General features: G+C 35.0%; 1 protein-coding gene across 2 annotated transcripts; it reads left to right on the top strand.

The window, feature by feature from the left end:
- Positions 1 to 5,864: 5,864 nt before the first annotated feature.
- LOC136346445 (uncharacterized) lies at positions 5,865 to 13,303 on the top strand. 2 transcript variants are annotated; one of them, XM_066295601.1, is made up of 3 exons: positions 5,865 to 6,148; positions 12,270 to 12,457; positions 12,768 to 13,303. In XM_066295601.1, the coding sequence occupies exons 1-2, from the start codon at positions 5,910 to 5,912 to the stop codon at positions 12,388 to 12,390; spliced, it is 360 nt and encodes a 119-aa protein (XP_066151698.1). In that variant the 5' UTR covers positions 5,865 to 5,909; the 3' UTR covers positions 12,391 to 12,457; positions 12,768 to 13,303. The 2 variants fall into 2 exon arrangements, with proteins under 2 accessions (XP_066151698.1, XP_066151699.1); XM_066295602.1 differs by having other exon boundaries at positions 12,270 to 13,050; positions 13,108 to 13,303.
- The last annotated feature ends 92 nt before the right edge of the window (positions 13,304 to 13,395 follow it).

The following is a 13,395-nucleotide window of genomic DNA, read 5'->3' as shown; positions in this document are numbered from 1 at the left end:
AGATATTTCCGTATCAACTATTTTCATAACATAGGGAAATTGCTATTTAGGCTTAGAAACACAGAGCTGAACTGATGGAAAATCTCTACTTGAGCGACGGCAGTGACGAGATGATCGACTCCGAAAGAATTCCCTCTGATAGTGAATCTTTGATTGATGAAAATGTTCTCGATGATGACATGAATGAATCTGTGGCCAATTGTGATGTGCCCTCGGACTCCGATTTTGAAGAACATATACCTCTTAAAGGTTTTAAAAACTAAATTGCTTGACGAGAAACAAAAGTTACTGGAACGGAGACTGGAACCATCCAGAGGCAACACGTTGGAACAAAAATAAGGTACGTTTTCATATTCCTAAAGACTTTACAAGTCTTTCAGGTTCTTCAGATTTGATCAAAAAACCTTACTGATCAATTCCTAAGGTTACTGGTTCCAATTTTCATTGTAGAAAGTTGTATTGGATACATAGTAGTATTTAAAGCTAATTTATACGCCCAGCAGATCAGTAAACCTTACAAAAACCTATCGATAAAAAGGAAACGAAAATGTTTCTTGTCATCAACTTATTCACGGGAGTAAAAACGGTACCAAGCTGTAGGGATTATTGGGCCTCTAATAAGTTACTGAATAATCCGTTAATATCATCAGTAAAAAGATTTAGCTGGATATTAACTAATTTGCACGTAAACCACAACTCGTTACAGCCACAATGCGAAGATACTGACCTCGATAAGCTGTATAGAGCAAGACCCTTGATCATCTATCTGCTCGAACGCTTTTCCGTCTGTTTTCTTCTCTCCAAAAATGTCAGCACTGATGAATCAATGATTAAGTATAAGAGCAGGTCTGTATTCAAACAATATACGCCGGAAAACGCACGAAGCGTGGGTTAAAGTACGGACGTTGGCAGACCTAAGCGGATACTGCGGAAAATTTGATATTTATGTTGGGAAGACGGGTGAAACTCTTAAGAAGGACCTTAAAAGCAGAGTACGCAAGGACTTGGCATTGCTTGTTTTTGGCCAACTATTTTAATAATTTACCACCACTGGAACATCTTTGAAAAAAGGAAATGTTTACCTGTAAAACAATGAAGAGCACAAGAAAATATCTCCCAGCTTTTGTACTAAACAAAATAGTGATGCGGGGACAATTTGACGATCATACTAGCGACAAAGGTCTTCTAGCTATCAATTGGAAAGATGAGAGATCTGTGACTTTGCTTTCCAAGTACCACAGCAAAAAAGACATCTCACCTGTAAAACTTCCACTTGACTACAATAAAAACATAAACGGAGTGGACAAATTCGAACAGAACAAATCGTCACATGAAACTGATAGGAAAAGCCACAAGTGATGGCACAGAATCTTTTTCCATTTCTTTGATGTCCCAATTGTAAATGTGCATATAATCATGCAAGCACCTAAATGCGGGAAAACTAAAAATAAAATATTCTAGATTAGCAGTTATCGAATGTGTTATTGCAACTGTGTCAGAAGTCTTAAAACCAGGTGCTTCCGCCTTCATAAAGAAGCATAAACCTTTTTTGTGCCCAACAACTAGGCTCATTGAAGCTAAGCATCAGCCAGTCTATGGTACAAGACAAAAATGTGCTCTGTGTAGCACAGAAAAAAGCAAATAAGAACGAGCTCGCTATGCTCTACACGGTTAGTCAGTTTAAACTAGCAGGACTCGAGCATTCGATATGGTATCTTAATAATTTCCGTAAGTCAGATAAACATATGCCGGGAAACGCTTCGTTTCTGAGATATAGGATGTGAAAATTTTGTTGTTTTTTTTGTATTTCTCACAGAGCTGCTACAGTTTTAGAGACAATCTATTCAAATTTTAAACATTTGTTACTTATGATGATCCACAAGTTTTGCCGTGTCTAGACAATGTAAAACCCCACAGAGTGATATTTTTTCGGCAATTGGGTCCCCATTTGCCATTCAGAACTTTTTTGCGACACGCCACTGACTGCTTAATCTCAAAAATGTGGATTCCACGTTCAATTTGGGAACTTTTTTGTCTCTTGCAGTTTTATCGTATTCGAAATTGTTTTCGAGTAATTTGGAAAAGTCTTTGAAAGAACATTTTATTTCGGAAATAATAGAATAAGTGTATGAAAATTACCGAAAATTTTCGCACGAAAGCGTGTAACAATTATGAATTAGGGCATTAACTCTTTACAAATAACCCGGAACTGTTTTATTTTCAAAATTAAATGTTCATAATGCGATCCATTTTGTTGAATACATAATCGGCATTGCGTTTCAATTGACCTTCTTGCTAAATCTAAGTGTTGAACTCTAATGCCTTCGCAAGACCGCCTTATACGCTTTCTAAGATCTTCGCCGTCTTGAATAGAAGTTGCGTATACTTCTTCTTCGAGAAAGCCCCAAATGAAAAAAATTCAATGGTGTTAGATCTGGGGAACGCGGGGTCCATACGACTGGACCTCCACGTCCAATCCATCTTTCTGAATAATTGAAGTCCAACCAAGTCGCCACAACTTCTTCTAAAATGAGCTGCACGGCCATCTAACTAAAACCAAGCTTGCCGTCTTAAATTTAGAGGAACATCTTCCTACGTATTTAAGATGTCCGGTTTCTAGAAACTCTAAGAAATTTTGCGAGTTGACTCTTACTGGTAAAAAATAGGGCCCATACAAACGATTTTCAAAAATTACTACTGATACTTTAATGCCAAATTCGTTTTGATATATTCTTGCCCCAATAGCATGCGGATTTTGTTCTGCCCAAGTGTGTTGACTTTTGAAATTCACCATTCCACGTGGAGTGAAGCAAGATTCATCAGTTCATAATACATTGCGTAAGAACGTTTTATTATATTCTAATTAACCAAAATTCAGTCTGTGTTGTTCATCCCCAGGATGTAAACCTTAGACACGTTGTAAATTGATAAGAATGCATGTGGTTTCGCTTCAAAAGTCGCCAAACTTCGGGTTGAGAAAGAGCCAGGAGAGCTGACTCTCTTCGTGTACTTGTTGACGGGTTCCTTGTAAATCTTTGTAAAACTCTCCTAGTGATACGTTATTGCTGAATGTTGATATTTTGATTCTTACGTACCGTCTAGGGGATCCAATACCGAGATCTCGCAGAAAAATTACAGTGTTAATACCGGGATTGTAATTTCCGTCCCGGGATTGTGATGTTTCTTTTTTTGCTAAAAAGCATCGTCCAGTCATTCTATAAATCATGCCAATTAAGAAATGTATTTAAACTAAATATTTATCCATCGATAAACACGAAATGATATTCTACGTACAGCCGCGGAAAAAAGTATTCATGCATCATACAAAATTACTTTATAATACGGTTTATACAAGGACTTCCTGAATATATTTCTATTAGTTTGTGTCTGTACAAAATACATGATCTAAGCTTTTTAACACTAACTTAACACGTATTTGTGTTATCATTTAACAAAAGAAACATTGCATATTTGAAAAATTATTTACACTATAGTAATTAGTACTATCCTTTGCTTTTGTCGTGGCAGCTAAAGGTCGTGGATTTGGAGCTATTAAATTATCTATCACATTCGGGTTGATTTTGTTCCATTCTTGTAATAAAGCAGCTTTCAATTCCTCTTTGTGTGTAATTGGAAGTTTTCCAATACATCTGTCTAGTTCTTCCCATTAATTTTCGATCGGGTTAATGTCTGGAGATTGTGGAGGTGTATGTAACCCGCGAGGAGTTTTGTAGGGCTGTCACAGACGGACTATCTCTGCTATATGTTTCGGATCGTCATCGTGTTGAAAATGATAACGACCCTCGAGATGCAATTTTTCGGCGCTAGTTGTTACATTTTCTTTTAAAATCGAATAGACGTTACTTTCCGTAATGCCGTCGATGAAAACCAAATTTTCCACTCCATTTGATGCCGTAGGCCCTCATACCATTACACCACCTCCACCGTGTTTGACAGTGGACTTTAGATTTTCTTCATTTAATGCCGTTCCTGGTTTCCGCCACCCTAGTTTCCTTCCATTGGAACCCCAACCGCTCTATTTGCTTTCATCAGAAAAGATGACGTTTTTGCAGAAGTCTAAAGGCTTATTAACGTATTTATTTGCAAACTGGAGTCTTTTCTTCCTATTTAATTTACTAATCTAAGGCTTTTTTCTAACTGCGTGAGCCGTGAATCCTGCTTTTTTTTTCAAGGAATTTCTAATAGTTCTTGATGTAACATTCTTTCCAGATCTATCTTGCAAGGCCGCGGCTATATTAGATGAACTTTCAAAGGGATTTTTTTTTAATGCTTCTTATTATAAAACGCTCATCTCGACTATCTAGTTTCGAGGGTCTTCCAATGCGATGGCTATTCTCAATATTTCCAAAGATTTTATATTTTTCTATAATACATTGAATGGTAGCAGGACTTTTTCCTACAATCTCACCAATCTTCCGTAATGACTTACCTTTCTTTAAAAAACCCCATCACTAATTCTCTCTTTTCGATCGTAGTTTGTCTAAACCAAAAGTTACGCGTTGGAACTCTTTATATGATGCTATTAAACAGATACTAAAGTCAAAAGAAGAAAATATTTACCACTATCTGAAGAACTTAATTTGGAGAATAATTTAATTATGAATCAAAGTGAATTGTATGTATCTCGATGAATATGCACAGTGCCCAAAACCACTGCAGTGAAGATTGTCTAGAGCTTCTGCTCTAGACATTCTTCCCTAAGGAGAAAACCACATACTTTTGGTGTTGTACTACCTGCAATTATTGCATTAAGGAGAAAACTAATTTCACTATTAGATCAATAAAAGATATTTTGTAGAGATTTACTTAAAGGCTACATTGCATTAATTAATGATCGATTTGCTAATTATCTTGGGTTTAAAACTGATTAAGTTGAAAAAGTCGGCATAACAGCGTCCTGTCATCCTAAGTTTGAAGACAAGAGGCTGAATTGTATAGATTTGGAACTTCATAAGGAATTACTGGACAGATTAAAAGCAACTGTAGCAATCAAAATAAATAAAATGACTTCCACGCCGGAACCTGAAGTGGAACATAGTCCTTCGTCGAGCTTTCTTAATTTCGGCTTAAATGAAAACATTAGCGGAACCCCAGCTGCAGAACCAGTGCAGAGCCCGAAGCCCTACAATTTTTTGGAGAAAGATATCACAATTTGTAGACTCTTAATAACCTTCCCGGAATTAAACAAGTATGTAAAAGGGCTAATACCATTATAAGCAAATATAACAAAAATTAATTTTTTTTTGTTCATAGGTTTTTTTGAAAAATAATGCTCCATTGCCATTGTCAGCACCAGTGGAGCGCCTTTTCTTATAGATTACAATAGCCAGCGAAGCTAGATCTAGTTAACGTACAAACTCAAATTTTGAAATGCGGATAATTTTAAAAGACCACGTATTTTTGTTTAATAAAATTTAAATATTTCCTTTACGAAAAATTAAAAATCAGTTGTGATTAATGATTGAAATTTTAGTTTTCAAGCATAATCTATCGGAGGAGCAATTAATTTTTTGTTAATCGTTTTCATAATTATTTTAAGTGAATTATGAATGAGAATTCAGTTGCGATTGATAATTTATGCCCTACTTTGTTTTGAACTTGAACAAATATTGACGGATGCGGGTTCCTCCTCTGCGGATATCGGGTTCTGCATTCTCTAGCTGCTAGTGCTCCATTGCCATGCACAAAGACATACACAAAATGGATATTTGCTGATTCACGATGCGAAAACTGAAATGGTGTTTTCGAAATCGAAATTTGAACTAAATTTACGATCTGTCACAATAACTGTCAGAGCAAATTGATGTTACCTGATTTCACCTGTGATTTTAATGGATGCCTTAAGGCGTTCTGGATTGTTAAACTGCGCATGAACAAGATGTTTGTCAATGATACGTTCTTTCAGAGACTTTTCCAAATTACTCGAATACGATTACAGATACAATAGAACTGCAAATGACAAAAAAGTTTTTAAATTGAACGTGAAATCCACATTTTTGAGATTAAGCAGACAATGGCGCACCACAAAAAAGTTATGGACAGTAAAAGGGGGCTTGACTGCCGAAAAAATATCACCATGCAGGTCTTTCAATCATCTAGACATGTCCAAACTTGTAGACCATCATAGGTAAGAAATAGTAAACATTTGAATGGATTGTCTCAAGAACTGGAGGTGGTCTGTGAGAGATGCAAAAAAATCCAAAACTTTGACACCCTGTATCTCAGAAACGAAGCGTTTGCGGACATGTTTATGTAACTTACTGAACTTGAAATAAGGTGCTATATGGAATGCCTGAGCCCTGCTAGTATACGCTAACCCGCCCTGTACATATATGTATGTTCTGTACCACTCTGCATGGAGAAACATAAAACCTGTTTTCAGGCATATTATATCGATTAACCCGGTCGTTGGTACACGTAACATTGCACCATTTTTTAAAAAAAAAAAGGCTTTTTTCACTACTTTTTGTAAAAATGATTTAAAATCATTATTTCTGACAATAAACATATTGAAAGAGAATTGTTTTTCAACTTCATTTTTCTCTGCCCATATAGGATTTTTAATTAACCACTTTTCAGGACCTCAAAGAGTTAAAGAAAGAAAATCCAGTCCAAAGAATTTTTTAAAGTATAGACAATTCAAAGAACACTAACACTGCTACGTTGAATAAGAAGTACAAATTCAAATTTATTCGGTTTAACAGTGCCATTAGTGTAACTCATCATAATTTCAAGTGTTTATAAGTTTTTTAACTTTCCAACATGTATTAATTTGATCTAAAAGCCTTATTGTATGATAGATTATCAAGTTTTTGTTGATATAGCAATAAGACCAAAATACGTTCAATTTTTGCAAATATGTTTGTGCGCACTGTACAAGGGGTTTGGGTTTTCTATAGCAAGACTTTGGCAGCTTTAGCAGACCTGGATTTAGTTATAATACTACACAGACATTGTAACAGGTATCAAAAAACTCCCGGTTAAAAGTGCTCTGGAAAGACTTTTACAAATGAAATGCATCAGAGTCGAACTTCGGAAATTTCTGAGATAACAGTCCTTTAAATTTGGAATCATCTGCGCATATAAGTTTTGATATTTCCACTTAAAATATGTTAAAGCCCTACTGTCAATACTTAAACACTCTGCTTAATTGTAACGATTTTTAATAGATGCACTGAACTAAATAAATGCAATGACTAGAGTGATTCGGTATATAAGAGACATGATTTAATCCTGCATTATTCATATGTGTTAGTAGGTCTTCAAAGTTCACTAATCATCTACATAATTATATATATGTGTATATATATATATATGTATATAGGGTTGGTCGTTAGTGCGTCAAAGTGAGATATCTCAGTAAATACAAGTTTTAAAAGGAAATGTTTCATATCAAAGTTTTCGGTTTTTAAAGTGTACGCATTTAAAAATTATTTTCAACCATACAGAGTCCATCATAAATGTGTGGTAGTACCAATTTGTGTTTGTTTAAATGGAAATCCCCGCTTTTTGCCATTTTCGTATTTATCATTAGATTTTAAGGTGAGTTTATCTAAAGAGCCTTTTTGTCAAATATTTTCTGTTTCCGAGCTATTCGGGAAAATTGGAAAATTTCGACAGCTGCAAGGTATCGCAGAAATCGGTGCTGTAGCCTAACCGCCGCGAACGTGCGAATCGGCTTTACGAAGGCTTCAAGTGGACCTAATAAGCTAGGTTTTCAGGTATTTTAATTTAAAAAAAGTTCCATAACCCCCGAAATGGGTACCCGAAGTTACATGACTTCAAACCCCTATAAGTTGCTTATTACAAGTGCAAAGCTCAATTTTGCTCAACGGCATCGTGTTCAACATCAAAAAATTTATTGCTTTTTTTATCATTACTCAGTCCCTAAACACAGCCTTTTTAAGTTCCCGAAAGTTGTCCCCTTTTGCCTTCTAAATGTTTCAAAAGTCGCGCCGGTGACGTCACCATAAACAAATGTTACGTGATGCCCGGTCACGGTCAAAAATCCAAATGCTTAACATATGCGCATTTCATTCTTATCTCACATTAATAGTTGTAGTTAACTGAATATATACATATGAATTTCAAAAGAACGGAATTAAAAGACATGATCTTTGTTATGGGATCTGCTAATCAAAATTGTTTACTAACTCAGAGGATGTATACTCAAAAATATCCTGACAGAAGGCATCCCTAGGTTCGAAGTTTAGAAAGACTTAAGGAAAGATTTATTAGAACAAGCGATGTGAATTACTAGAAATATGAAAGGCCTGAAAAGACAAGCGAGGAAGAATTATTGAAATAAAAACATTGTATACCGAACTGCTCTGATTACTACAGAAGATATGAAACAACGCGTAATCAATCCATTTAGAAATAGTATAAGTATTGGGATGTTACAGGAAGTAAATAGGTCTTTTCTGTCTAGATTAAAACTGTTTTCTGATCGAAATGGAGGACAATTTGAGAATTTGTTGTACATTCTTTATTTGTATAAAAATTAAATTATTTTTCTTAGTTTGGTTACTGATTATCACCGGGCATCGCGTAACTTTTGTCTATGGTGACGTCACCGGTACGACTTTTGAAACATTTAGAAGCTAAAAGGGAGCAACTTTCGGGAACTTAACAAGGCCGTATTTAGAGATAAATTAATGATAACAATAGCATTATATATTTTTGAATGTTGAACACAATGCCGTTGAAAAAAATGGCGCATTCCATTTGAAATAAGTAAGTTTTAGGGGTTTCAAGTCATGTACTTTTTGTAGGCTATTTCGGAGATATGGCACTGTTTTTTTTTAAATTAAAATACCTGAAAACACAGCTTATTAGGTCCGTTTATAGTTTCCATAACATCGATTTCGACATTCGCAGCAGTTAGGTTACAGCACAGATTTTTGCGATACTTTGCAGCTATCAAAATTTTCAAATTTTCCCGAATAACTTGGAAACGGAAATTTTTTCACATTAGACCCTTTAGATAAACTCACCTTACAATCTAACGATCAATCCGAAAATGGCAAAAAAATGGGGGTTTCCATTTAAAAAAACATAACTTGGTACTACCAGGAATTTACGATGGACCCTGCACATTTGAACATGATTTTAAAGTACGTACATTTTAAAAATCAAAAACTTTGATACGAAACATCTTTTTCTCAGACTCATATTTATTGAGATATCGCACTTTGACGCATTAATGACCAACTCTATATATATACACGCGGGGTGTCCTCAGATAGGATTGCCTATATCACAAATGTTCCAAATTTTACATTTTTGGACAAAAAGTCACTCCTCATAAATGTTTTTGTTTGTTTCAAAAACACCTTTCATCATGAGAAAAAACGATTTTCTTATACGGGGAGCTCGTGGCCTTTCAAAACATGGTTTTGATTTAAGAGAAAATTAACCGTATTTCTTATTTTTAAGCAAAATGTTACTTGAAGACGTCGTTTGCAGTTACTTTAGTAGTCAAAATGCAAAATTTCAATTGTTTTTATTTTGAAATTGATAAATAACTCTGATGTCCACTAAAGAAGATACTGCTGCTATGTAGACAGGTACAGAGGGCCGCATTAATATTCGAGTACCATAATAGTTAAGCATTTGTTCTTGTTAAAATAAGCTGCTGGGGAACTTAATAAAGCCCTTCTTTTATAATAAGTTTAATGACACATGCTAGATTCTTAAAAGATGTTTTTTTTCCTTAATTTATACACATTTTTTATTAATCAATTTTAAGTGAAATACTGCTTAAATTTAAGAGAGCAAAAATATTGGGATGTTTCACGAATTATTACTTTTTTAATCAAAAATATAATATGTTTTACAATTTCCATACTTGGTAGGATAGCCCTTTTGTTTAATTACATACCTCAATGGTTTAGGCATATTAGAAATAATTTTATTTAAGTATGATTGTGGAATATGTGACCATTCTTCAGTCAATCGTAGTTCCAATTCATTTTTGGGTTTTATGGGTGATATTCTCATCTTACGATTCAAGTAATCCCATAGATTTTGTATGGCATTTAGATCCGGTGAGTATGGAGGAGGATGTAACACTTTTGGACAATTATACGATAAGTATTCCCGTACAATACGCGAATTATACTTCGGATCATTATCCTGACAAAACTTACAACTCTTTCGAATATTCATATTAGTAGCACTTTTAATGAAATTTTCTTTTAAAAAGGTTAAATAATTATTTTTGGCCATAATTCCATCGATGACAACTAATTTGCAGCAGCCGAAATACAGCCCCAAACCATAACACTCTTTTCGCCGTGCTTCAGGGTTGATCTGAGCTTTTTAACAAGAAGCTCTTCATTGACTTTTCGCCACATAAGTTTATGTCCATCTGAACTAAACATATTGTATATGCTTTCGTTAGCCATTTAACATTGCTTCACCAATATCTTTTTTACAAATGTATTGATTGGCAGATAATAATCTATTTTTTTGGATTAATGTCGTTAATATGTGGCTTTTTTCCGGGGAATTCTATCATGGCATCCATTTTCATTAATCATTCGACGCACTGTAGATGCATGAACTTTTTTTTTCCAGTTTTTTGAAATAATTCTGCTGCTAATATTGAAGCGCCTTTATAGTGGGATCATATTTCAGATTCACCGTAATATTGCGTTTATCAAGACCGTCCAACAACTTTGGACGACCTTTTTGAGGAATAGATTGTACTCCATCCTAATGCTTATACCATCATTTTATGACATCACCTATGGTACTCTTGTTCGATTGTAATAATCTACCAATTTTCTATATGATTTTTCTTCCTCGTGATTATGAATGACAATATCAAACGTCGTACTTTTACCTTCATGTGGCATTTTCACAGCTAAACTAATTCTGCAAGGTAGCTCTTCAAGGTATGTTAACAAACGTTATAATTCAGAGAAAAAATTCGGCAGAATAGGACGGTCGAACTCCATAACATGTGACCGAATATTTTTCTCTGTTAAATTTAAGCAGTGTTTCACTTAATATTAATTAATAAAAAATGTCTATAAATTAAGGAAAAACATTTTTTTTTTAAATCTAGCATGTATGCTTTAACGTATTATAAAACAAGGGATTTATTAATTTCCCCAGCAGCTTAGTTTAAAAGCAACACATACTTAACTACTATAGTATCCGAATATTAAAGCGGCCACTGTAAGTACCTGTAGCAAACTGATAAGCAGGTTTCAACAGGTATTCTAAACATAACCGTCATCGTTTCAGAAAATAAGGCGCACTTACACTTCTTTAATTTTGATGCAGAAATGCGCACTTTAAAGCATCGCATTTATTTGGGTAAGTGCTACAGCACTGGTGATATTTTCTATCTTAATGCTGTGGAAACATTCCACCAAAAGTATCCTGAAGTGCAAGTCAGTCGACAGAACTTCAAGAAACTTCTACGAAAATGTGATGTGAAAAACATAAAGAGGCTAAAAAAACCATAAAGAAGATGATGCGACGTGGCTATTAGTTATTGACACGGGGGCACAGAATCTGAATCTAACACTGAGGAACAGCCCATAATCACCATTAAAATCCAAAAAAATTTTGGATTTTGACTATTAAAGTAACTCTAAACAATTTTTTCAAGCAACATTTTGCTTAAAAATAACAAATAAGGTTAGTTCACTCTTGAGTCAAAACTATGTTTTGAAACTTCCGAGCTCCCCGTATATGAACATCATTTTTTCTCAAGATGAAAGGTGCTTTTGGAAGAAGCAAAAACTTTTACGAAGAATTATTTTTCCAAAATTTCCATTTGTGGTGTAGACAAATTCCATCTGAAGACACCCTGTATATGTCCCATGAATCACACACAATAAACATACAGTGTGATTCATGGGACATGACAAAACCGGAGATAGGGTGTACCAAAATGTAACGATTGGACCCAACATACGTTACACCAATGTTGGGTGTTTAAGAATTACCGGGTGTTAAACGTTGAGATTTGAAATTATTTACAATTCTTAATAATTTGTTAGATTTTCATAGTATAGTAAGGTTTTGTAAGGTGCCAAATGAGACTTTTCATCCGTTTTTTACGTAGCCCCGAGAGGCTGCTAATTACAACCTACCGCTTCCGTATATTTGATCGTGTTTTTTTGCGAGTAAAACTTAAGTCAAATTTTATTTAATACAATGACAGAGCGCTTATTTTTATTCAAAAAAGGTATTTACGTTTAATCCCGATATTCTTCTTCGTTTATGAGGTTTTCGTCCATGAGCCAATTGGCGTCGTACCATGTCAAACTTTCAAGAACGATGGTGGCGGCAAGTGCGTCAACATTTAAAGAGCATTTTTCCACATCGATGGATCGGTCGCGGAAGTGAATTTTCATGGCCCGCCAGAAGTCCAGACCTTGACACATAGGATTTCTCAATAGGGTCAAGCATGAGGGTAACTATACTTAAAAAGACAATTTACACTTGTGCATAATTGTGGCAAAACAATCAACAAGCGATTGATGAAATTAGGAATAACGCCGATAAGCAGTTTAGAACAAAAATATTTTTGGGAAAAAGGACAGTAAAGTGCATTAAAGCGGGACGTTATCATTTCGAACAGCTATTTAAAAAAATATATATTTATTTTTCAGTTTGTTAATGGCTTTTCGTTTTTTAACGCGGCAAAAGATTTAATTGAAAATTAATGAAACCGAGTTAATAACTTATTTTTATATAATAAAGTTATGGCATTTGACCTATAGATCTGGACTTCTCGCGGGCCATGGACGTTCACTTCCACAAGTGATCCACCGAGGGGGAGAAACATTGTCCAAATGTTGGCGCACTTGCGGTCACCGTCATTTTCGAAAGTTCGAAACCGCACGACGCGACCTAGCTCATGGATGAAAATCTCATAAACGAAGGAGATCATCGGGATTAAGCGGGAATACCTTTTTTGAGCAACAACTGACGCCCTTTCACAATACTGAATGGAATTTGGCTTTAGTTGCACTCACAGGACATATGACCAAATATGCCGAAGCGGTGAGTTGTGACCACCGCCCTCTAAAAACTACTTAAAAATTAAATCAAAATTCTTAGTCGCCATTTTACAAAGCTGCCTACACCAATTTTGGCGTCGATGCTACGAAAACACATAAAGTCATCAAGGAATTTTTAAATAAAATTTCAACCTTTAACACCCCGTAATTCTGCAACTTGTAACGTTGGTATGAGACATGTCGGGTTCAACAGTCATAGTTTGTTGTCCCTCGTGTCGGGTTTCACCATGTCCCATTCCCAATGAATCACCCTGTATAATGCCTATAATTAAATAAGAGTTTGTATGAGATCTGAAATGTAAAGTAACGAGTTTTTTTTTTTTATTTA

The sequence above is a fragment of the Euwallacea fornicatus genome, chromosome 23 (assembly GCF_040115645.1).
Source record: "Euwallacea fornicatus isolate EFF26 chromosome 23, ASM4011564v1, whole genome shotgun sequence".
NCBI lineage: Eukaryota > Metazoa > Arthropoda > Insecta > Coleoptera > Curculionidae > Euwallacea > Euwallacea fornicatus.
The sequence above is the reverse complement of the archived record's forward strand: the minus strand, read 5'-3'. Positions and strand labels throughout refer to the sequence as shown.

What these genes read in the sequence shown, in the direction of transcription:
- LOC136346445 (XM_066295601.1), top strand. Translation starts at nt 5,910, where the DNA reads ATGATACGTTCTTTCAGAGACTTTTCCAAATTACTCGAATACGATTAC. An exon ending in AAACTTGTAGACCATCATAG is followed by an intron (nt 6,149 to 12,269) that starts GTAAGAAATAGT and finishes TTCGTTTATGAG; the next exon opens with GTTTTCGTCCATGAGCCAAT.